The 26,572-nt window shown below is 47.0% G+C and overlaps 1 protein-coding gene across 1 annotated transcript in view; it reads left to right on the top strand.

The window, feature by feature from the left end:
- The first annotated feature begins 406 nt into the window (after positions 1 to 406).
- WDR1 (WD repeat domain 1) overlaps positions 407 to 26,572 on the top strand; it is a 62,446-nt gene continuing 36,280 nt past the window's right edge. The window contains exons 1-5 of the mRNA XM_088447122.1: positions 407 to 625; positions 2,481 to 2,602; positions 4,422 to 4,512; positions 6,541 to 6,688; positions 25,275 to 25,455. Coding sequence (XP_088303248.1) covers positions 610 to 625; positions 2,481 to 2,602; positions 4,422 to 4,512; positions 6,541 to 6,688; positions 25,275 to 25,455 — 558 coding nt within the window. The 5' untranslated portion in view covers positions 407 to 609. The remainder of the gene's footprint in view (positions 626 to 2,480; positions 2,603 to 4,421; positions 4,513 to 6,540; positions 6,689 to 25,274; positions 25,456 to 26,572) is intronic.

Raw genomic sequence — 26,572 nt, 5'->3', positions numbered from 1 at the left:
AGTTCCGGGCGGCCATCTTTGATGTGGGAGTACCATAGCACACGCCGTTTAATTACTACTTGTATCTTTCCAGTTGTCGTCGAACTGTCAGTCCCAGCGTGCCCTGTCAGTCAAAAGTCTGGGTCTGCCCGCTGATGTAGAGCAGATGAGCAGCAATGTCCCTTGTTTGCTTGACTCCTTGTTAAAATGAATGAAGTTTGCCCTAATAAACTGCTGCCAGCAAGGCGAAGAAGGGAATGTCACACCTACGTGACAATGTAACCACCAGAGAAATAACCAGCACACGGCAGAGGCGAGCAGTTGATGAGGCGACAGTGTCGCCAAGAGTAAAGATGGCGGTGAGCGCCTCAGTGACGTCACGCGACAGGCTGTGGGGGGGATAGAGCCTGTGCTCAGCGGCCGGGGAGGGAGCGGGCACGGCTGGTGGTGGTGGAGGAGCGCTCACTGATGACCATATATGGTCACAGCCACAGGGAGACATCGCCGCGGTGTCAGCTCGTCCTGGGCTTCCGGGTTTGAATCGCGGGGCGGCTGCAGCAGCCGGGAGACAGGAGGCTGAGAGCAGTGACCGCGCCGCCGGGCTCCGCGTACACACACTCCGGGGGGAAGATGCCGTACGAGATCAGTAAGTGTCCGCAGCACTGGCACACACACACACACACACACACACACACAGACAGGCCGGCCGCGCTGTCAGGCAGCGGGGCACCCCCCTCCATCCAGACCCGGCCGCCGCTGCCCTCATTCATTCATACATGTGTACTGGGTCTGCCACCGGTCAACATCATGTGTGCTCATTCCATGTATGTGCTAGGCATGTATCAGTACGTCCTCCTGCGGACAGCGGCACAGGAGAGATGTAATCATGTGTATATAGTGATCATATGTATCCTGTATATAGGGGTCTTCTCCACCCTCTGGCTGCTCTGCACCCACTACATTACTTGTCATGTACTTTCTCCTCCGCCTGTTGCAGCTGGATTTCCTCCCTCTGCATAGGCTGAGTGCTGCTGCATTAGCTGGGATTGACTCTGTCCTGTGTCACATAGTGGGGGGGAATTCTGGTTTGGTCTCTGTCTCTCCCTCTCCCTGTATGTATGGCCCAATGATTCATTGAGGCAGTGAAGTTCCTACAGATGTGTTGCTATGTCCTCTTGTGCTCATACTGTTTATGTTTACGTGCACGGAAAAATAAGTGAGGATGGTGGTCGTGAAGTGACTGCTCTGGAGGCACATCCCTAGTCGTTGTCCCCCCTTCTACTTTTGTCTTTTAAGGTGCGTACACACGGGACGATTTTTTTTGAATGATTGGTCGTTATCGTTCAAAAAATCGTCCAGTTTCAGGGTCTGAACGATAACTACCAATGCACGCTCCTGTTGGTAGTTATCGTTGCCCATTCTGACTGTCCTACATGACGATTTCAACTAAGTACAGCCATCATCGTTGATGGAAATCGTTGTTAAAATCGTTCATTTCGTTACAAAAATTCGTTCTATTTTTCAAGGGAAATTCTGAAGAGAAATCTTTTAACGAAAATCATTGGATACACAAATGGTTACGTGTGTATGCGCCATTATAGACTGACTGACAGATCAGTAGAAAGAGCCTCCAGGCTTCTAGGAGGGATGGGTGCTTGGCTGGCAGTCGCTGGTCCTGGAGCTGGTGATTAAGGTGCTCCCTTCCCATGGATGTTAGCACATGTACTTGCATGAGTCAGAGATTTCTGTTTCCGGAACCAGTTTAATAATTAAATAGTATACAGAAAAAACAAATCTGGAACTGCTTTCTGTTGTGTTCTTTTACCAAAAAGCTATATATTTGGAACATTATATGTTATGCCATGCTCCTGAAAAGCCTACAAATTATTTAGCACTGCTACCGCCAAGTGCCTGCACAATGCTAGAGTAATCAGTGCATCGGTTTTACTCCATATTTAACTTAGAAGGGGGGCTCCTGACACTGGTAACCCACCCTCTACAGTGTCTGTACTAATTACTGGCATGTAGCTGCTACTTGGGCACAATGAATAAATGTGTGTGTGTGCGCGATTCCTCCCTCCCCTTTTTATTTTTTTATTACAGGCATTAGTTTTATTTAGCTGGGGCAAGTGATGTACTGGGAAGATCGTGTGAAATAGGTCACACTGGGAGGAATGTTATACATCCACTTGTGGTATGGTCTGTGCTAGCCTTGGCCGCAGCCTCCACCTGTCCTATAAACAATGTTGATTTAATTTACAGCATTGGTGCAAAATGTCTTGTATTTTATGTGGAGATAAAGTACCAGCCAATCAGCTGCTGTCACTTTACAGGCTTGTGTTTGAAAAATGACAGGAGCTGATTGTTTGTTTGGTACTTAAATCTCTCCACTATCTCTCTCCAAGGCTTATTACATCTTCTCGTCAATCTGTTAACTACAGTAATGCACATAATAGGCTTGTGTGTGACTTACGATGGCTTTTTCCCCCTCTTTGCTGTAGAAAAAGTGTTTGCCTGCCTTCCTCAGATGGAAAGAGGAGTGGCGAAAGTCCTTGGAGGAGACCCAAAGGGCAACAACTTTCTGTACACCAATGGGAAATGTGTTATCATCCGGAACATAGAGGTACGGCATCACTGGATCTGCATGTCACACGCTGTGTCATTCTCTAAACATGGACCTGTCCTCTATCCCAAATGCAAAAGAAAAAAAAAATTATATATATATATTTACTATATTTTTTATTTTTTTTTTACTAATGGAAGTGGAAAGTTCTTAGTGTAACTCATATGTGAAGTGGAATAATTTACTCCGTTGCTGTAATAGTCGCTGACTAAACATAGCAATGAAGAATACAGTACTTTTAAATTTAAACCTGTGATTCAACTAATTCATTGAGGAATTTTGTCCACGTTTGTGTGTGTGTATATGTGTGTGTGTGTATATATATATATATATATATATTATGTGTGTGTGTAATTTTTTTTTTTTTTTTTCTCAAATGTTTGTAAAAGGGGCAAAGGTCTAGTCTGAAAGCATGCAATGGGGTAAATTCACTAAGATGGGAGTTCTATTTAAGAAGTAATGTTGCCCGTAGCAACCAATCAGACTCCACTTTTCATTTATTAAGCACCTTCTAGAAGATACCTGGAATCTGATTGCTATGGGCAACATCACTTCTTAAATACAACTCCCATCTTAGTAAATTTATCCCAATAAGTCTATTCTAAAATATAATACATTCTATATATACAGACTTTTTTTATTTAGTCCCTTTAAGAAAACAAACAAAACATGTAAGTTACATATTATAGTGTCTGTCCTTTTGCAGAAGTATTTAGCGGGTACTGTGTATGTCTTTTTAAAATAAAACCATAATGCATAATGGAACCTAATGCTTCCCTTTTTACAAGTTTTGTTATATCTATTTCTAATCCTTAGATGAATGTAAATCATTGCTATAGTACTGCTGTAGGTGGGGGGTGAAGGGGAATATTTCCAGTCCTTAGAAAAGTAAGGAATTTACAAAATAGTCACTTTCCCTAAAACCATTACATGAGCGGCAGTGAGTTGCTTGTGGTGATGTTTAGGAAAGGACGGAATGGAACGCTGACAAGTAGGAACACGTGATTTCACAAGGGCCCGCTGCCTCGCTCACAAGCAATGGGCACTTCTCACCGAGACTACAAAGCATTGATTGATCTGTAGGCTAGAGTCCTGCATCATTTTACTGCCTGTGGGTTGTATGTAATTCAGGTGAGTCAGAGCCACTCCCGATTTTGCTGGACTTACAGGAGTCATAAAATTAATAGATAGACCTGTAGCCACTGGTTTCAAATTCTAAGTTACATTTATGATACAGCAAAAAAAAAAAATTGCAGTAAATGTAATTTTTCAGTGTGCTGCAAATATACACTTGCTGTATGAGGAATGAATTGGATCATTGAGCCGCCCATAACATCAGATACCTGGTGTCCGCTTGTAGTCTGCCAATCATTTTGTTTGAGACATTACTGGGTTCTGGCAGGTCTTTGACAATCTCTTCTTGTCTGTAGGAGTAGGTCTGGTGCGTTGCTGATATGCATACAGTGAGTTTTCTGTGCTCTCTTTTACTATATCCATTACACACATTATAGAGTAGGCCTCTGCACAGCTGGTAATCACATGGCAACTGGATGTGATGTTCTGATCTTTTAAACGTTCTAGGAAAAAAAAAAAGTATACATATGGAAATAGGGAATTAATTATGAATGTTCTGTAGTTTTAGCTTTGAAATATATTCTGATTCATCTGTCATATATTCTCAAGCACAGCTAACCGATCTGCGCATCTGTCGTCCCTTAGCTTCGCTATATAATATAATGATCATTGTTTGGAAAGTGCAGTTCGTGTGATATATTCCCTATATGTTGTGGTGCCTGATTCCCTCGTGGTCTCTTTGCAGAACCCGGCCATCGCCGACGTCTACACGGAGCATGCTCACCAAGTTGTTGTTGCCAAATACGCTCCCAGTGGATTCTACATTGCATCTGGAGGTAGGTTATTATCACGTTGAATAATGGCACTGCATGGCGTCAGACTGCTGGTGGCGCTCGTTATTATCTGAGGGTTACTATGACTGCAGGCTTACATGTAAAATATTCATATTACATATTGTAATATGAATGGTGTGAAATCTTCATTAGTCAGTATAATGGGAATTCATTGTTTGCATGAGTAGTGAGATCATAAATATATAGGGGTTCCACGTGCACTCCTCTGGTTGTGTGCAAGATGGGGTGGGGTGATGGGCGGGAAGCAGCAGGTGGGGGTGGGGCGGGAGAGGGAAGTGTTGGTGTGTGAGATACAGTAGGTGTGAATGAAGAGACTGACAAATGTATTGGGATCCAACCTCTTTATTGGGTAGACACAGTGCTCCCTAGGTGGCTCAGTTGGTGGGTTCAATCTTTGAGTGGGGGTGTTGCCTCTGTACAGCCCACAGTTGGGAGGTAGGTTGACCCCTTGAGGGGGCTCCTTTTGTGTTACCTACCGGTAGGTAAGCCCATCCCAACGACAGTGCGGGACGCCGCCAACTGCATGAACATACGGCTATTACATCAGTGCCACACCCTGGTTGCCGTAAGTCTGTTAACCAAAGGTCCAGCAGGGGAACGTGCAGGAGTAAGGACCGCACGCAAAAGGAGCCCCCTCAAAGGGTCAACAGAGACAACACCACCATCCACACAAATTGAACCCACCAACGGAACCACCTAGGAAAGCACTGTCTAACCAATAAAGAGGTTGGATCCCAATACATTTCAGTTTCTTCATTCACACCTATCTCACACACTTCCCTCTCCTGCCCCCATCTCCTGCTTCCCGCTCATCACCCCACCCCACCTTGCACACAACCAGAGGAGCGCACGTGGAACCCCTATTGTCCACCGCATCAAACCAGCAGGCCCTAGTACTCCTGCTACACGTTGCAGCACCTACCCAACCCCCATCCCACCCGCTATTCCCCCCGCCACCCCCTCCCCAGACACATAGGACCCTACCCCATCTCCACGACTAGAAGCGTGGACCACCCCATATATAGATCATAAATCTACATTTAAACGAAAGTGGGATGAAGTTACTTTTTTTTAAATTTATGTAATATATACTTAATTTCCCAGTCCTGCAGCATCCTGGCTCCTCTGTGTGTTGATGAATGTGTCATGGCTGGCAGGGCGCCTACATAGTCACCTGACAGAGATGTGATGGCTAGTGGTATGTCCCAGGATTCTGTTCTCCCCTGCTGCCTATAGAACTTCAGGATGTATCTTAGTTATGTGTGTGCGATCTCTGTTGGGCTACTGTGCAGTCATGTGTATTATGGGCAGACTAGCACTGGCCACATACCAGCAATGGTATCACTGACCAGCATGGGGTTAATTGCAGCCATTTTCGCGCAAAAGCAGCAGCACTCCCGGTAATGTTGCTTAGGCTCAAGCAGCTCACAGTCTGCATATGGAAATAAAATGTCTGCCCAGTGCTTTTGTATAGTGCAGAGGTTCCCAAACTCCACCACCGTTACAGTCCAGGTTTTAAGGATATCCATGTTTGGGCCCAGATGTTTGAATCAAATCGACTGCGGTACTAGTTAAGTCACCTATGCTTGAGCATGGATGTCCTTTAAAACTGGTCTGTAATGGCGGAGTTTGGGAACCTCTGGTATAGAGTGATGCTCTCTCTCACCTTCTAGTATATTGTGCTGTAGCAATTCATATACCATGAAGTAAGAGTAGTTTGGGTGGGTGGATATACATCACCGACTATTTTTTTATTTATTTTTTTCCGATTTCGGTCACTCTTAATTATGTGCTAATTTAACTCATTGGGTCTTTAATAATCCGTGCAATGTGACAAATATGTTACCACCTGTAGCAACTGGCAATATTTTTTGCATTGTGAAAGCAAGCATCTGCTGGCCACGAGACTACATTTTTGCATATCAAATAAATTTGTTCACTTAATCCAATTGTCTGCTTCTGTAGTGTCACATGTTCTGTAACTATGAATGTACTGTGTCTGGGTGCTAGATATAACCGGGAAGGTGAGAATCTGGGACACCACACAGAAGGAGCACCTGCTGAAGTATGAATATCAGCCGTTTGCGGGAAAGGTTAAAGACATATCTTGGACAGAAGATAGCAAGAGAGTTGCGGTGGTTGGAGAAGGAAGGGACACGTAAGTTGTTAAAGGACACATTAAAACTACTATTAATTTTGATGAAAACGACAAAATGTGAAATCTTCTGTCTTTCGCGTACGGTAAATGAAACACATGGGTTGTCATCGTATAGTTCTTCAGTCTGTTTTATTTATCTCTGTACTTTATTTCGTTATAGCTTGTATTGTTTGAACGTAAGCTTTGCCACAAGCTAAAATCCAATTGTCTTTTATATGGAATTAGTAGAGTCCCCATTTGTGGGCAACAGCTAAATGTATGTAGCCAAGTAATCAATCACCTGACCAGGTAGCGGGCAAGGCTGTAACTAGGGGTGTGGGAATGGTGGTATGTGCAGGATGCCTGGGGATCTGCCCAAGAGCCCCCTTCTTATGTCCTTGCAATGTGCCTGGTACTCAGCTTCCTGGCCCAGTCTCTCTCTTCGTGACCTCATGATGCCAATAAAGCATTTGTGTACGGCTGCGGCACTGTACGTGGGAGATTTGTGCCCTAAAAGATTGGATTGAAGCTCTGGTCAATTTATAGTGCGTACTCTTCAAAGCCCAACAATCTCGCAATGTATTGTGGATGCAGGGAAAATGGCTGCCTTCTCTGCTAGAGAGAAATGATGATCATTGTGGGCCTGATTTAGAGATGGCCGGAATTCCAGAGCCGCACACAAGCAGCTGTGCAATTCCGTCCATTTAAAATTGAAATGCAGAAGGAGGTGTCGCACACCTCCTTGCTGCATTTGCGTGATCCCAGCGCTGCGACCCAGGTGGCAGCCTGGGGTCACCATCAAAACTGATGGTTGTCGATGTTCCATTGGCCAGGCTGCGGGAACGAAAGCTTCCCGAGCTTGCGAGGCCAGGAAGTCTGCATGCTCGCAGTCGGAGGGCTGCATATCCGCAGTACACCTGCTGCGCATGCGCAGTCCTCCAAACATCGGAGATGTGCGCTAACCATCGGGTTAGCGTACATCTCTGAATCGGGACCTGTGTGTGATAAAAAAAATAATATTAATTTTGTTTAGTCTGATTAGAAATTATTGGCTTGTAAAGTATGTTATGTTTCAAATTGATGGCAATGTACAGAAATGTAAATCTTCTGCAATATACCCTGCTGTATATGTGAGCAGATGTAGCATGTGTTAGGCTGTACCACCTGCTTTGATATTGGTCTCTCACGGTTTTATAAACCGAAATGCTTTTGGAGAATCAGCAAACCTAGGTAGTTTACCCCCTGTGATCCATTTAAGAGGCATTGTGCACGAATGTTTACACTTCTATGTACAGTATAATGCTGTAAGTGGGTGTTTTGAAAGGTTACAGAAAAACAGGAGAGGACCAATTTCTACTTCAGGGTCCATAGGGTATCCACAGGATACCTTGGGGTATAGGTGTGACGTCAGTCGCAGGGCACCAAAGAGTTAAGCTTTCAGCCTCCCAGGATGCACTAGGTCCCCCTCCTATACCCCGCCCCCGAGCCAAGGCACCTCAGTTTAGTTTGGTGCCCGGCCGGAGTCGGGTGCACCTGTTGGAGTGGGGGCTAGAAGAGCCCCTGAAGCTTATTCTTCATGCAGCTGTGGCTGCACAACTGGATGAACAGCATGGACAGTCAGTCCTGACGTCCATGCTGTCTTCCCTACACCCCGCCGGTACCAGAACGCCGGTACTGATCCGGGGATGCTGGTGGGCGTCTGGGGTCACAGCTAGCGGTGACCCCAGATGCTCCGGACCATGGCCGGATTCAAGGGGGACAGAGGTAAGCAGCGGGGTCCCGCGGTGGGTCCCCGCTGATCACATGGTCCTAAGTCCCCAGGCAGGGGGCTCCCTGGGGACTGGCTGCAGCGTGGAGCCAGGCGACCAACCTGCGCTTCCACTACCCCCTGGGACAGCGGACCGCAGCAGAGCGGTAGCGCTGCGGCGTCCCAGGGGTTAAATGCATGCCAGGGGAGCGCGCCTTCCCTGTCTCACAGCCGGCGCCTCCCCCGCTGCACACAGCCCTCTCTGCATGCTGCCGACTGGTCCTGTGGCAGCGCTCCTCCCCCAGGCCAGCCTCCTCTCTGCTCCTCGGCGGCCATCTTCTCCAGAACGCATGGTGGACGCTGCTGGAAGCGCTGGAAGGAAGCATCGTGGTCTGGGTCCCCCCGCATACCTCTCCTCCGCTGTGGTCAGGTCTGTGTATGCAGCGCTGTGTCCTACCAGGCCCTGTGTCTGTGTAGTTGAGTGATCAGCGCTGTTAGTGCAGGAATTGTTATTTTTCTGCATTGTATGTGACTGTGCTAGCACTGCTGCCTGTAATCTTTTCTCTCTAAACTGTCAGCTTTATTACTGTCCCTGTTCTTTCTGCTAAAGCCCTTGCGGTGCGGTGCTGCAGGGTGGTCTCTCGCCTATTTAATACTTAATTGGTGAGAGAGGTCACATACGTGGTGCCATCATGTCTGAAAGTGATTTTCCCCTCCGGCTACAGTGTACCACGTGCAAAGTACCGTTAGCGGAGGGGGAGGGTAGCGCGGAGGGCCTTTGCCGGCAGTGTTTGTCCATGGCGCGGCCTATTACGGTTACAGCACCGGTACAGGAGCCGCCCTGGGCTTGTTTCGCTCAGGCGTTAACAGCTTTAGTGGGCCAGTTAGCTCCGCAGCCCGCGTTTACTCCGATGGGTTTGTCCCAGCAGTCTGTGGTGTCGTCACCCATGCAGGGGTTCCCACGACAATTGGTGGTACCCCACAGTCTCCCTATTTCCCCGCTCCCGGGTTCTCAGGAGCCAGCGTGGGTTAACTCCCTGACGAGTTCTGTACAGCACTTGTCGGATGTGTTGCAAGGGGAGTCTGTGATGCGGTCTCATAAAAGGCCGGTGGCGTCTCTGTCCGCTCCTTATGAGGATGACGAAGGGACGTCTGATGATGGGGAGATTCTAGATCCTTACGATCAGGAACCTCTCCATACTAAGGACGCTGATGCTAAGTCCAAAGTATATATTCCTGGACTTATTCGGGCGGTCCGCACAGCCTTGGTGATTGAGGACGAAGTTCCCCCAGCGGCTAAATCTAAGTATGCCTTTTTCAAAGATGTGAAGGGCGATGCCACAGTCTTTCCTCTTTCGGGTCAGTTGGTGGACCATTTAGAGGAGGCGTGGAAACAACCTGGCAAAAGATACCAGCCGCAGAGACGCCTGGCGGTGGCTTATCCGTTCGCGGATAATTATTTTGCGAAGTGGGAATCCCCTCCACAGGTGGATTCTCACGTGACCCGTCTTGTCCGTAGTGCCACATTGCCGATGCCATCCATGTCCTCCCTTAAGGATGCTACGGACCGCAAGGTAGAAATCTGCCTGAAGTCCGCTTATTCCCTTGCAGGGGGGGCAGCACGGCCGGCTATGGCCATTTGCTGGGTTGCCAGAGCGATGGAGCGCTGGGCGGATTCATTAGAGGCTTCTTTTGAATCCGACTGTCCGGCCGATCAGGCGGAGTTGATTGGCAATCTCCGTGATTCGGCCACCTACATCAACGAGGCGGCTCTAGACATTAGTACTCTGGTGTCTAGAATTTCTTCAGCAGCGGTAGCTGCTCGTCGCACCTTGTGGCTGCGATCCTGGAAGGCGGACGCAGATTCCAAGAAAGGTCTGGAAGCGTTGCCGTTTACCGGAGAAGTTCTCTTCGGTCCGGATCTGGATAAGATTGTGGCCACGCTGGCGGCAGCCAAATCTGCCTGTCTCCCGTCGGCCGCTGCTCCTTCTGGTTCGGGACCATCGTCCTTTCGGTCATCTAGGGCCCAGGGCAGGCCCAAACCACAGTCGTTTCCTCGACAGGCTGGCCCTAAGAAATCGGTCAAGCCCCGGAAGCAGGCATGGAGTACCAGACGTCCGGCCCCCAAGCCAGATGGCAAGCCTGCGGCCTGACGGTCCGGGCCTCCCTTTGGGGGATCCCAGGGTGGGAGGCCGCCTGCTACAGTTCGCCCAGTGTTGGTCGACTACTACGACAGACACTTGGGTTCTGGAGGTGGTTTCCCACGGATACGCCCTCTCCTTCCGGCACAGACCCCCGGCTCGCTTCTTCACCACGGGTCTCCCATCAGACCGGAACAAGGCTACGGAGCTGCGGAAGGTATTGCACACTATGCTCCAGGCTGGAGTTATAGTGGCGGTTCCATTCTCCCAGAGGGGCCAGGGTTTCTATTCAAATCTATTTTTGGTACAGAAACCCAATGGGTCATATCGTCCGATTCTCAACCTCAAAGCACTCAACAAGTCTTTGCGGGTCCCGAAGTTTCGGATGGAGACCCTACGGTCCATCATTCTGGCGCTGGAACCTGGGGACTACTTGGTGTCATTGGACATACAGGACGCTTACCTGCATGTCCCTATTCTTTGGCGCCATCAACAGTTCCTCAGGTTTGCAATCAGCAGCGACCACTTCCAGTTTCGGGCGTTACCTTTTGGCCTGGCAACAGCACCACGTGTTTTCACCAAGGTGATGGCGGTCATGGCGGCTTCTCTGCGGCTGCAGGGAGTCCGCATGTTGCCGTATTTGGACGACCTGTTATTGGTGGCAGGATCTCCAGAGCTCCTGTTACGCCACTTGGACCTGACCATTGCACTGCTGCAACGGCACGGCTGGCTAATCAACTGGCAGAAGTCCACTCTAATCCCGTCTCGGAGGATTCTGCATCTTGGAGCCTTATTGGACTCGGGACAGCAAAGGATCTTCGTGACGGAGGACAAGATCTCTGCTTTACAGTCAAGGGTGCGCAGTTGTCTGCACAGCCGCCGGGTGTCCTTACACTCGGCGATGAGGTTACTGGGCTCCATGGTGTCGGTGTTCGACATGGTGGAATACGCCCAGTTTCACTCCAGACCTCTGCAGCACCTGATCCTGTCCAAGTGGAACGGGCTGACTCAGTCTCTGAAGTCCCAGACGATTGTGCTCACCCAGGAGGTTCGCCTGTCCCTTACGTGGTGGTTACAGACGACCCACCTCAACAAGGGACGTCCGTTCTGGGTTCCAAATTGGGTCCTGTTGACAACGGACGCCAGTCTTCGGGGCTGGGGAGCAGTTTCGGGTCCACACTTGTTCCAGGGCAGGTGGACGCCGACAGAAGCGGAGCTTCCAATAAATATCTTGGAACTCCATGCGGTCTTCAATGCTCTCCAGCAGGCACAGCGGTTTCTCCAGGGTCGCCCGGTGCAGGTCCAGTCGGACAACGCTACCACCGTGGCCTACATAAACAGGCAAGGAGGAACTCGCAGTCGGGCGGCTCTCGTAGAGGTCTCTCGGATCCTGGTTTGGGCGGAGCGCAATCTTCCGGCCATATCAGCGGTTTTCATCCCGGGAGTGCTCAATTGGGAGGCGGACTTTCTAAGTCGCCAGGACGTTCATCCGGGGGAATGGTCCCTGCACCCGGACGTTTTTCAACTACTGGTGGACAGGTGGGGTCTTCCAGAAATCGACCTCATGGCGTCCCGGCACAACAACAAGTTGCCGGTGTACGGGTCTCGCACAAGAGACGAAGGGGCGTCTCTGGTGGATGCTCTGTCCGTCCGGTGGACGTTCCGGTTCGCATACCTGTTCCCTCCGGTCTCCCTTCTTCCACGGGTAATCCGGAAATTCAAACAGGAAGGAGGGACGCTCCTGTTGATAGCTCCCGCGTGGCCCAGACGGCACTGGTTCTCAGACCTTCAGGGTCTGTCCGTGGACATTCCTCTGCGGTTGCCGCTACGACCGGACCTTCTGTCTCAGGGTCCTTGCCTTCACCCGGACCTAACTCGGCTGTCTTTGACGGCGTGGCTGTTGAGACGACCATGCTGAGGTCCCGGGGGTTTTCCAGCTCTGTGGTGCGTACCATGTTACGAGCTCGGAAACCGTCTTCCGCGAGGATATACCATCGCGTGTGGCATACGTTCTTCCAGTGGTGTCGACCGAGAGGTTATGCACCGCGGGAGTTTCGTCTGTCTCGGATTCTCGCCTTCCTGCAAGCGGGACTAGATCATGGGCTTCGCCTTGCTTCTTTGAAGGTACAGGTTTCGGCCCTATCTGTCTGGTTTCACCGTAGGATTGCTACAATCCCGGATGTGCGCACCTTTATGCAGGGTGTTCTCCGCATTCAGCCGCCCTTTGTTCCACCTGTGGCGCCTTGGGATTTGGCTGTGGTCCTGAGGGCTCTCCAAGGACCGCCGTTTGAACCACTGGGCTCAGTGGATCTTAAATGGCTAACAGCTAAGACTGTTTTCCTTCTGGCCATTGCTTCGGCCAGACGTGTTTCTGAGTTAGGGGCTCTTTCTTGTAGACCCCCTTTCTTGGTTTTTTATGGGAACAGGGCAGTGCTCCGCACTCTGCCCGAGTTTCTTCCCAAAGTTGTTTCCCAGTTTCATATTAACGAGGAAATAGTTGTTCCGGCCTTTAACTCACCGGGTCTTTCCGTGGGTGAGGCCTCTTTGGATGTTGTGCGGGCCTTAAGGACTTATGTTGACCGCACTTCTTCGTTTAGGAAGTCGGACGCTTTGTTTGTCCTCTTTGGCTTCCGTAAAAAGGGTTGGCCTGCTTCAAAGCAAACTTTGGCAGCCTGGATCCGTATGGCTATTTCTGAAGCTTATCTTCATGAAGGCCTACCGGTCCCTCCTTCTCTGAAGGCTCATTCCACTAGGTCTGTGGGTCCTTCGTGGGCAGCTCGACGTGGTGCCTCGGCAGTTCAGATCTGCAAGGCTGCTACGTGGTCTTCTGTCCATACCTTCGTGAGGTATTACAGGTTTGACACCTTCGCCTCTCAGGATGCTTCCTTCGGGCGGCGGATTCTCCTTTCTGCACAGGAGCGTCCCCACCCTTAAAGGATACTGCTTTGGGACATCCCCAAGGTATCCTGTGGATACCCTATGGACCCTGAAGTAGAAAATATGAGATATGGTAAGAACTTACCCTTGTTATCTCTATTTCTACGAAGTCCATAGGGTTCCACAGGACTCCCGCCCTGTCGCACCTGTGCTGCAGATGGGCTTTGCTCTGGTCACCGGTTTTCCGTCTCCCTCTGGTGAGAATGTGATTCTTGTATGTGTCCAGATCTTTGTTCTCTCTCTTCCTTCTCCTCCTCCGACCTATGGCTTGGTAACTAACTGAGGTGCCTTGGCTCGGGGGCGGGGTATAGGAGGGGGACCTAGTGCATCCTGGGAGGCTGAAAGCTTAACTCTTTGGTGCCCTGCGACTGACGTCACACCTATACCCCAAGGTATCCTGTGGAACCCTATGGACTTCGTAGAAATAGAGATAACAAGGGTAAGTTCTTACCATATCTCATATTATCTCCTGGGTGAAATAGTGTGTTGGCACTAGAGCAAGCCAATAATCATCCTTGCCACCCTCCGTTCCCTGTAAGCATTAACCTTTAATGTACTGAGGAATGAGTTCTAACTGCTCCACCATGGAAAAGATACATGACATGAGATGCTGCAGCACAAGGTTAATGAGACTCATTGATCGATCTATTATTGGTCGCTTAGGAGCGGAGTAAGCGCACAGCAACATATGTGCATTAATCATACAGTGTTGGGAATCTTTTGAGCACTGAGACATGTTGTGCTCTTTGTGTACGTTTAAGTAATCTCAATGGAAAAACGAGCTGTCTACTAATCTTTTGTGTTCCAGTGCACTCCGCTCTTCTACATTGTATATGTTGTTGGGTTAATGGATAGATGGTCCTCTGGTGTATTAGTGTTCATATGTAATGGAGATATGCTCACGGGGATTTGGTAGCAAAGAAGTATCACTAGATAAACATGCTCCCAGTTGTACGCTAAACTGGGAAAAGCATGGCCAAAAGTACGACTACAAATGAATCAAAATTAGAAGTCCATTCCAAGTCATTTACTTGTATACTAGTAGTTAGTCTTATATAGAGCATCTATGCCTTTCAGGCCTTGTACACATTGGCATTATTTTAAAGCATTTCATTTGCATACCTTCAGCCGGGTAAAGGCCCTTAATGTGAGCGAATAGATCCTTCTAAGCAACTTTTTACTGTTCAGTTGGAAATCCGCTTTAAATTGATCCAGGACTCCACAAACGTTACCAGTGATTTTATTTTGCAGCACCCGAGTATATGAATAGTAGGGAAAAATCTATTTTTGGTGATTCTCTGTAAAAAAAGGGTTTGCATTATGGTGACAGATCTGCATGGAACTGTTACAAGAGGGATCATCTGAGAGTGCTTTGCATTATTCTGCTAAATGGCATTCCTTTGTAGTAGTCACTGACCTTTTTGTAGTGACGGCAATAATGTTTGTACGTAGCCGCTTTCATGTTGACTTCTGTTTGCTTTTCGCCTATTGTAGAGTAGCCCAATTGTGTGTGTTGTTTGATATGTACACCTGGAGCAACATTCCTGTTTCGTCATGAAGGCATTTCATTGACTACTCTAAACGAATAACCGCTACCAAGCGGGAGTAGTAAAGGCAGGAACCAGGACAGCTCACAGGGCTATGTGTTGCTTTAATTTGGCTCATCACGTCCAGCAAAAGTTTAATTTTGATAAGTAGGAACAAGAGCATTTAGCTTGTGTGTGTTTGTTTTTCTCCTACTTAAAAGTGCATTGGTGCCCTATGAAACACCAAGCATTCATTATACTGGCCTCTACATGTTGATTATTTGTCCATTAGTCCATCTGGGCTGGTGTTTGCAAAGTCAGTGGTACCACTCGGCCGTTGTACAAATTAAATAAAATGAAACAGTTGTGGGCGCTTACAATGGTGAGGTTCATAACTTGTGGTACATGGCCCTATACCTGTGGGATGTATTTGCTCATCACAGACAAGACCACGTTCTCTACAGCGAGTTATAGTCCTTTTATCAAAGGGAAATTGCTCCCACACTGCACAAGCTCTTTTATGCCTAAATAAGGGACCAGATGATATCTAAATGATTACTGCTGTCTTCAAGAGAGAATTTCTCTATACGTCACTGAGAGTGCTCGCTTCCTAGATCCATAAAATAAAGTGATATTATTCTTACGCTCCAGGTTAACCTGTTCAGGTCTGAAGCTACTGTCCCCCTTCCGCCATAGCTAATGATCTCCCTTCCAGACATTATGGGGCCTCTGTGCTAGTAATCGTGGTACTGTAGCGATTTATGAAGGATCTGTTTCATGGTGACCATTTTTAATTTTGAATAAAATATCCCCACTATGTACTAAAGGAAACTCGCTGGGACAGCGGTTTCTGCTGGAGATCAGTCTGAAGATCTCTCTCATGTTTGTAATTATCCATAGGCTGAAAGCAGTTTACACCTTCTGAAGATTGTGTAAACCTTCGTGGCCAAACTTGGTACCTAGGAGTCAGATAGTCCCCAATGATAACGGGGCCTGCGATTTGCAGTGCTAATTAGCAATCTGTCTGCGATTTCGGTGAAATCTCCTGCATTTGGCTATTAGTACATAGCAACAATTCATAGGCCCCTAAATCATGGAAATGTTTGGAAATATACAGCATGCCCACAAAATCTATTAGTCGAGCTGATTGGACTAGGCAGCCATCCGGTAGCCGTACTGACAAATATTCAGCAAGCCCTGTGGACTTTGTAGTCTCTCTAGACTTTTATGCCGGAGGAGCAATTGGCAATGTTGGGAAATACGGTGTGCCGTCCAGTGCTTACAATTGAATTTCCTCCCAAAGTGTTATTTGACTGCTGGAATATGGGTGCAGTTTTGGTGCGACTGACCGTTATTGTGGACCATAGGCTGTGGCTCTAAAATACTCATGCACGGGGTGATAAAACAGGCGATCCGACTGATTGGTGCGATTTGCCTGCTATATCGCACCGTGTATGGCCCTGATGTCTGGCTGAGCACGCTCCCGTGGGGGCCGTACATCACACCCCCTGATCTTTCTGCAGGACTGAAAGATCAGGGGATGCAGTGTGCGTTCCCATGGATTGCTATGCGAGTGAGGGAGTAGGGAGCCGGCATATCGGGCGGTCGGCCACCCGATTGCACCGAGTATGGGGGGACTTTAGCCATCTGAATCACTGCATGTATGGGCAGAGTTATGCTGACTAATCCCTGTACATCTCCACCTTTTGTCCTGTGTACCAAAAAAATCCCCCATTAATCTCAAATTTGATTCCAAATATCTACACTATTTGGCCAGCACTTTACATAAATATTGCCATATTCCATAAACTAGGGATGACTTGCAAACACTGGGCTTAATTTCCATGATCCATACCGTTAACTCACTGGCTTTCTTTTCCTTTACTGATGCTAGCAGTAACCAGCTACTTACTGACTGCATTTTCCAATGCTGTGTTAAACCAATCCTTCTGTATTTTGTTTGGAAGTGTACAATTTCTGCTCCACATTTGGCTGGGTAACTGGATGTGCGCTTTGCATGTGTCTCTGGCTGTTATAGAAGTTGTTTCTTTTGCTTTCTGTACAATGCACATTATGCAAAGCAGGAACACAGAGAAACGCTGAGATATGACAGGCTGCAGGGAAACGCACAGATAGAGCTGACAATTGTACAATCTGTGAAGAGTTGTGTTACCATGAGGATACCAGAACTGTAATTATAGACTCCTGCTATCAGCGGCAAATTGTTACATAACCCGATTTCTTATTGCATTTTATTTACGGTGTATAACTTCTGCATAAACCCCTCCTAAAGAATTTCTGCACCCTCCACCCAGAATGAATAGCCTATAGAAAGAGAGTGCGCCTATGCAGCAATGGTTCTATAAATGGTGTAATAAGCTTTTTAAACAGTGCATACTCTCATGTCTAAATAGAAGTCATTTAGCTATAGTTGGAGTGTCCCCTTCATGTACTACTAGCGACCTGCCCCTGCTTCACAGGAGCAGTATCATCTCGTCACAGCCACAGTCCCTGCTTCTCACTCCTGCCCTCTGCATCTCACCAGTGTCAACAACAACCCCCACTGCTGCTGCAGTTGGCTGGTGCCCGGCTGTGCTGGGGAGGGCAGAAGGATCATGGATGAGAGTTTTGTATTGCAGCTTACCGTAATGCTGGGTACACACTAAACTCTGTGTACCCAGCACAATCTTGCTAACCACCGGACCCAGCGGGGGTCATTATACACTTGCTGATGCTGGGAGCGACAGCCATGCTGAAGGTGCGTGCTCCTGGCCCCCGCCGTCATTCCTGGCATCGGCAAGTGTGTATGCACATAGCCGGTACACACTTGCTGATGTGGACGATCGGGCGACATATCGTCTAGTGTTTACCTGGCTTTAGCATGTCATCTTTGCGTATTTCCGCAGCCTCCATGCGCACCCCTCCCAAGCTACCGAATATGACGATGAGCAATGTCCTCTTTGCACAATGTACCCCGGTTTTTCAGGGCTTCCTTTTGGGCTTCATTGCTGTGATGCCCCTGTACGAGAACAGTGCAGACTTCTGTGGGAGATGCCTCCTGTTCACCGAGGGCGTATGGCTGAGTGGGAACATCACACTGGAGAGGGAGCACTTCACGGTGGAGGAAGTGAAGGCCGGAGTTCGCCTGCAGGTTCAGCGGAGAAATGGACATCAAAATCCAATGGTTACTAACCATTGATGTTCTTGTTCCGATGGTAGTGTTTTTACCATTTTGATGGTAGTGGTCCAGTGATTCGCTTGTGTGTTTTTTTTTTTTGTTGTTGTTTTTTTTTTTTTTTTTTTTTTAGTACCTGATAGCCATGCCTCCCATGGATTGTATCTGCAAGCACAGGGCTCGACAAAACCCGGGGGCCAGGTCGCCATGGCGACCAGATTTGGTTGCCTGGCGACCAGATTTTCAGCCACCCCTGGGCCCTGTAGTGCAGACCGCGAGCACGGTCCACACCACAGATGAGTCTACTCAATTACTCATGAGCTCCGCCTTCTGGCTCACCCCGCTGCAGGTGATGGGAGAGACGTCATGACGTCTCTCCCATAGTGCAGAGCGGCCAGGAGGAGCGAACATCGGCGGTAGTCGGCAGGAGCGTGGATCAGGTAAGTTGCGTTTTTCTTTTTTTTAACGGGCACTGCGTAGACTGGGTGGCCTCTACTGGGGACACTGTGGGGGCACTGCATAGTTTGGGTGGCTGCTACTGTGGGGGCACTGCATAGGTGGGGGTGGCCGCTACTGGGGACACTGTATTAGGGGGCCTCTACTGGGGCACTGTACAGGGTGGGGCCGCTACTAGGGGCATTGCATAGTGGGGACTACTAATGGGTCACTGCATAAGGGGGACTACTACTGGGGGCAATGCATAAGGGGGGCCACTTCTGGTGACACTGATTAGGGGGGGCACTGCATAGGAGGAGTGTGGCCACTACTGGGGCACTGTATAAGGGGGGGTGTTACTAGGGCACTGTATAGGGGGGGGCGCTACTAAGGCAATGCATAGTGGAGACTACTACTGCGGGCACTGCAGAGGGGGGACTACTACAGGTGGCACTGCATAGGGGGGACTACTACTGGGGGAACTGCATAGAGGTGTCCAAAGCATATTCTTGCATCTGGGCCCACCACTCTCTATTTCGGCCATTGGATTATGGTGACAGATCTGCATGGAACTGTTACAAGAGGGATCATCTGAGAGTGCTTTGCATTATTCTGCTAAATGGCATTCCTTTGTAGTAGTCACTGACCTTTTTGTAGTGACGGCAATACTGTTTGTACGTAGTCGCGTTCATGTTGACTTCTGTTTGCTTTTCGCCTATTGTAGAGTAGCCCATTGTGTGTGTTGTTTGATATGTACACCTGGTGCAATATTCCCCTCTTCGTTATGAAGGCATTTTATTGACTACTCTAAACTAATAACAACTACCAAGTGGGAGTAGTAAAGGCAGGAACCAGGACATCTCACAGGACTATGTTTTGCTTTAATTTGGCTCATCACGTCCAGCAAAAGTTTAATTTTGATAAGTATGAAACATCAAGCATTCATTATACTGGCCTCTACATGTTGACTATTTGTCCACTAGTCCATCTGGGCTGGTGTTTGCATAGTCAGTGGTACCACTCGGCCGTTGTACAAATGAAATAGTTGTGGGCACTTACAATGGTGAGGTTTTGGGACATGGTCCTATACCTGTGGGATGTATTTGCTCATCACAGACAAGACCACGTTCTCTACAGCGAGTTATAGTCCTTTTATTAAAGGGAAATTGCTCCCACACTGCACAAGCTCTTTTATGCCTAAATAAGGGACCAGATGATATCTAAATGATTACTGCTGTCTTCAAGAGAGAATTTCTCTATACGTCACTGAGAGTGCTCGCTTCCTAGATCCATAAAATAAAGTGATATTATTCTTACGCTCCAGGTTAACCTGTTGAGGTCTGAAGCTACTGTCCCCCTTCCGCTATAGCTAATGATCTCCCTTCCAGACATTATGGGGCCTCTGTGCTAGTAATCTTGGTACTGCAGTGATTTATGAAGGATCTGTTTCATGGTGACTATTTTAATTTTGAATAAAATATCCCCACTATGTACTAAGGGAAACTCACTGGGACAGCGGTTTCTGCCAGAGGCTGCTGGAGATCAGTCTGAAGATCGCTCTCATGTTTGTAATCATCCATAGGCTGAAAGCAGTTTACACCTTCTGAAGATTGTGTAAACCTTTGTGGCCAAACTTGGTACCTAGGAGTCAGATAGTCCCCAATGATAAATGGGAATGCGATCTGCAGTGCTAATTCGCTATCTGTGTTATGGGGGTTGGTTGTCAGGGGCGTAGGTGCTCAATAATGCTTCCCCCCCCCCCTTCCCCTCTGGGGAAGGGGGGGGGAGGTCTGGCTCCAAGGTTTTAGAAAAATTTGTCTAGCACTGTGCTAGCATCATTTGGGAAAATGTAAAGCAAGTGACTTTAATGGTATGGGTAGAGAAACCTAAGCCCAATGTTTGTAAATCAGCCCTAGTGTCTGGTATATGGCAATATACAGTCAGGTGCATTTATATTTGGACATTGACAGAATTTTCATATTTTGGCCTCTATTCACCACCACAATGGCTTTGAAATGAAACAAACAAGATGTGCTTTAACTGCAGACTTTCAGATTTCATTTGAGGGTAATTACATCCAAATCAGGTGAACGGTGTAGGAATTACAACTGTTTCTATATGTGCCTCACACTTTTTAAGGGGCCAAAAGTAATGGGACTATCAACTCAAAAGCTATTTCATGGACAGGTGTGGGCTATTCCCTCATTATTTCATTATCAATTAAGCAGGTAAAAGGTCTGGAGTTGATTCTAGGTGTGACATTTGCATTTGGAATCAGTTGCTGTCGACTCTCAATATCAGATCCAAAGAGCTGTCACGATCAGTGAAGCAAGCCATCATTAGGCTGAAAAATCAAAACAACCCATCAGAGAGATAGCAAAAACATTAGGTGTGGCCAAATCAACTGTTTGGAACATTCTTAAAAAGAAAGAACGCACCGGAGAGCTCAGCAACAGCAAAAGACCCGGAAGACTACGGAAAACAACTGTGGTGGATGACAGAAGAATTATTTCCCTGGTGAAGAAAACCCCTTCACAACAGTTGGCCAAATCAAGAACACTCTCCAGGAGGTAGGTGTTTATGTGTCAAAGTCAACAATCAAGAGAAGACTTCACAAGAGTGAATATAGAGGGTTCACCACAAGATGTAAACCATTGGTGAGCCACAAAAACAGGAAGACCGCTTTAGAGCTTGCCAAACAACATCTAAAAAAGCCATTACAGTTCTGTAACAACATCCTATGGACAGATGAGACAAAGATCAACTTGTACCAGAGTGATGGGAAGAGAAGAGTATGGAGAAGGAAAGGAACCGCTCATGATCCAAAACATACCACCTCATCAGTGAAGCATGGTGGTGGTAGTGTCGTGGCGTGGGCTTGTATGGCTGCCAATGGAACTGGTTCCCTTGTATTTATTGATGATGTGACTGCTGACAAAAGCAGCAGAATGAATTGTGAAGTGTTTCGGGCAATATTATATGCTCATATTCAGTCAAATGCTTCAGAACTCATTGGACGGCGCTTCACAGTGCAGATAAACAATGACCTGAAGTATACTGCAAAAGCAACCAATATCACAATATTTATGTACCTGACTGTGTAAGTACAGTGTAGTGTAGATAGTGTTCACTCTAGCTCCGGCAGCAGGCAGGGCGTCGGAGCTAAAGAGGGCACTTCCGCGTGTGCCGAAAAGGGGGTGTGTCCATTGAAAATGGGGCGTGTCGATAAGTCGCGTCACTCTTGGGGGCCTGCCCGGCGCTTACGGACACGCCGGGCAGCCCCCAAGCGCTGCTGACAGGGCGAATAGATGCCGGGCGCATGCGGACACTGCGACCCGCGGGTGAAGACGGCACCCACAGGCTGTGAGGGCAGGGCGCTTTTTGCCCTCCAGAAAGAGGGCAGGGCGCAGCGCCCCGCTAAACAGCCTAGCGGGAACGCTATGTAGATATCTGGAGACAAATAAATGAGTGTTCTGCCGTGGTAGTTTTTTTTTATTTTTTGGAAACTCAGGAGGGGCTGAGTATGTACAGGGATTGGTCACTGTAACTCTGCTCATGCGGCGATTTGCGTGGCCAATTTCATCATTTTAGAATCTGAGCCTACAGAAAACTGGAAGAATTTCAGATTATCTGAGATCAGTAGCACAGTCAGAGAAACAGTAAATTAAAGAATGTATGATGGGTTTTGCTGGTCTTTGCTGTACCTCTACTATTCTTTAAACTATTCCTGCTCACACACTAACCATGGAGGTAGAGCCGCTACTGTAAATTGTGTGGTGTGTGTGTATACAGCAACAGGACCCGATGGTCGATCTGAAACCCGTTGAATCGGCTCCCGGATATAGCGTGTGGTGCATTTTTCAGAATTTGTAGTGTGTGCAGAGATCGGACCGATCCTGCAAGATAGATAGATATAGATTTAACCTTCCCGCCAGGCTGTTTTTAGCACGGTGCTGCTCCCTGCCCGATTTAGAAAAGGGCAGAATACACCCTTCCCTTTTGGCGGTGCCCTGCTAAACCAACATGCGGGTGCCGTCCCCACTAGCGATCCGCAGTGTCCCGTGGGTAGGTAAGATTGCGGCAAAGCACGGAATCTATTCGGAGAATAGGAAGAGCTTGGGGACAGCCCGGCAAGTCCGTAAGTGCCGGGCACGCCTCTAAGAGTTATGAAAAGGGGGCGCGTCTTAAAGACACCCCCCTTTTCTGATGGCTACATTCCCTGTTCACACGTTCCTTCGGCCCGGCACCGGACCTAGAATGAACACTACGGTTTGAAGTCCAAGTGATTGTTTGAAACTAAGCCATTACTGTATAGTGTATACACTCCACATCGGGATCATTTTGGTCATCAGAATGTAGTCATTGGCAAATCCGTCAGATGTGTACCTAGCTTAAGTTGGGGTGACACGGACACAGATCTGGCAGCTCACAAGTAATTTATAGCCGGCTATAATCCAGCCACACTAACCCCTGCACGTCACTTCTATATGCTCCCCAAGCACGGGTAGAGCACGTTTACCAGCTAACAGGGGAGACAGACTTTCTCCCATTGCCGCACCGGACAGCGCTACATTGGGTGAGAGACGGGACTACCTAACGTGGCCTCGCGCAATAATTGAGAGACACACTTGCATCACCTTAAACAGCTGGAGCTGTAATGCATTCGGAGTGGGAATTACTATCTCCACTAATACGCGGTTCCACATTTATTCAAATTGCACACCTCGGCTTTTTGGGTGCTCCCCGCTGGTCGGGTCGAGCACACCATTACTGAGGCATTAAGGCTACATTCCTTATTGACTGCAAATCATCTATTTTCATCATAAAGTTTGTTCAATTTACAAACTGATAAAATACAGACTTTAATTGAAACTGTATCCTCATCTTTCTGAAAACAACTTAGAATACCTATGATTGGTTTACATCCTGGGAACACGTTTTGCAGGCTATAATTATAGCCATTTTTAAAGCCAGTATTATTACAATACTATCATTTTTACTTGTTTCTTTAATGTCAGCTGTTGTTCGAAATGTCTTTTATAATTTTTTTTTTTTTAATATATTTTCCTGACAATTGCCTTGAGTACATTTATTAGTTCCTTCAGACTCTACGGTTGCTTCGTTATATATATATATATATATATGAGGGTGACCACCCAAAGTTATAGCGAGCATCCAGGTTGATGGTCGCGATGGTCAAGACCATCGGGGCTTGCGGCGAGACCCTTGTGGTAGGGTCTCGTCTACCACAAGCCCCAGTGGGTTTTTGGCTCTGTTAGAGCCGGAAGCTCACCACTGACTTCACGAGTGATGTCAGTGAGGCCGCCCCCAAATGGCAGGCATTCCGTCGGGAACTCCTCCGTTTGTGTAACCGGCCCCGCCTACAAAACGGGGCGAGCTGTCTATCACCATCGACAGCCGCCCCTTTTGTAGTGAGTCCTGGAGCGAGAGAATTTCTCTGTCGCTCCGGGGCTTGCGCACGCGAAGTGCGGCAGCTGCGCGTGTGCAGGGCCTCAACATCGACCCGCTTGCGAGCACATAGGCGCTTGCGAGCGGGTCTGAGTGAGACCCTGAGACTGGTAGGATTTTTTAACCTTCCAGCGCCTGGGTTATATTTTTGTTCAGATGTAATTTATAGGTGGTCCAGATTATGCGCAGCACATAGTGCAGCCATAGCCTTACATTAACTGCTAGCTATGAGGGAAATATCAGAAAGATGGTGTGTTTTTGTATAGCCATATATTACACTATACATGGGGTAGAAGTTTGTGTGACGTATTATGACTACTAACTATATCCAGAAATATTGGATATCCTCATCTCTTGCCGGTTTCTGTTGTTAGTTGATCTGTAGTCAATGGGATCAGGAGAATAATCACAGAATAATCCCTTTTCGCAAATTGCCTTTATGTATAGTTTCATGCAGCTATCATAGCACCACAGTCACATCACACATGACCTAGCGAGCAGAGAGGCTTTGGAACATCCCCTTCCCTCCTCTGATATCACACAATCGCTGAAGGGCTTCCTGACTGACTGGCTCTGGCACTCTCCTCATGAACAAGTTTGAGAGCTAAAATATTAATGCGTTCCAGCTGAGAGAGTTTATCTTATGGTAGCAGCCCCAGGAATACACAGCGCAGAACAGTTTTGCAAAGGAAACACCAAGTTATAGGGTAACCTCTGAAACAATGATTCATAATAAAAATTGACTAAAGTGTATGGGCAATTGCAGTTTTAAGTTGTTCATACATGCTAATTTTGATAGCCAATTAGACCTACTCTAGTCAAATAACCACCTGTATGTGTTTAGAAAGGACCATTGAATCTGATCATAACTCCAATGGGATGGGGTAAATGTGGAGATTGATAACCATGTACCTCAGCTGATTCACTTAATAGCTGAATCTTTCATATTTGGTTAGAGCCTGTACGGCCAATCTCACAGATAAAGTTGTCACCTCTTATGTGGCATAAATTCATACATTGATGCTTTCATCTGTGCTGAGAACTCTGGCATGTGGCATACTATTTAAAGTAAGTGAGACGGATATTTTATTTTTTTAATGGTGTTTTGTAGATGATTACATTTTAAAATATATTTGCAGATATCACTATAAACATTGTATTCCTTTCTGTAATTTAGGTACGGTGCAGTTTTTCTTTGGGATACTGGTTCCTCAGTTGGTGAAATTATAGGTCACAACAAGGTGATAAATTCGGTGGACATCAAACAGACACGGCCCTATCGCCTGATAACTGGAAGCGATGATAACTGCTCTGCTTTCTTCGAGGGACCACCTTTCAAATTCAAGTTTACAATTAGTGTGAGTTTTCTACTCCTTTCTCTGTCACTCTTCACATGTTGCGCTCCTCTTTCTGTGTTTTAAACTTGGGTTCTTCTCGTGCTGATTATACTTGTCTAAATAGTGTATACTAAGCAGAGTGAAAAATTCCTTTAGTTTATGTATTTAAACCACATGAGATGTGGAAATCCAGACTTTAGCAAATTGTAGGAAACTGTTGGGAAGTTTTGTTTGCCTGCAGATTTTTTATGTTAAGGTTCTCATTTAATTTCTGAATTTTTTTTTTTTCGTAATTTTATTTATGGAGTAATGCTTTTGAAGAGGTATTTATTATGCAGTTTTTCCAATTTGGCTCCATCCCTGGATGAATGTTTGGTCTCAAAGCCACTAGAAACTGATTAATTCCAAAAACACGGTCTGTAGTTATCTAAACCTATCTGTTGCTATGGATTCTGCATGCGATACTGTATTCTTGTGGTTTTTTTTTTTATGCAAGTGAGCAATTCATAAGGCATATAAAGTAAATCAGTTTGGTATATAATACACTGTGTATCTGTGGTAAGCAGTTTGGAAACAATTGGCTTAAAATGTTTTTTTTTTCTTTTTGTACGATCAATGTTAGGGGTCAATCCAATTGGGTTTGAATTGCGAGTAGCAAGTTTGTTTCTTGAAACTCGCAGACTTCGCACTAATGTGCACTCCTGTGAACTCTCCAATCCAATTAGAAATGCCTATTCGCGATACTCGCAGTAGAGAGGTGCGAATTGACTGCCAAATGAGATGTGAGAGAGGTGCATAAAAAAAAGTGTGGAGACCATCCTGGACCACCCCAAAATTGATTATTTAGTTACCAGGACTGTATAGAAGGCTGTTTGTGGGCATTAGGTAGGTTTTTTTAATGCTGTCAAATGGCTGATTTGTGTGTTTTTTTTTTTAACAAATGCAAAAAAATTATAAAAAGCCCTTTTTTTTTTTGTTTAATCTCAAACGAATTAAACGAAAAATAAAAAAAAGAAAGTAGTAAAAAGTGATTTTGGGGTACTTTTGAGGGCACATTGAAAAATGGTAAATAAAATTTATTTTTCAATTTAAAATATACTGTCATTAAGTTCAGTGCGCACTGAGCATATTAAAGTGA

The sequence above is a fragment of the Taudactylus pleione genome, unplaced genomic scaffold, assembly GCF_031769625.1.
Source record: "Taudactylus pleione unplaced genomic scaffold, aTauple2 ptg000419l, whole genome shotgun sequence".
NCBI lineage: Eukaryota > Metazoa > Chordata > Amphibia > Anura > Myobatrachidae > Taudactylus > Taudactylus pleione.
The sequence above is the reverse complement of the archived record's forward strand: the minus strand, read 5'-3'. Positions and strand labels throughout refer to the sequence as shown.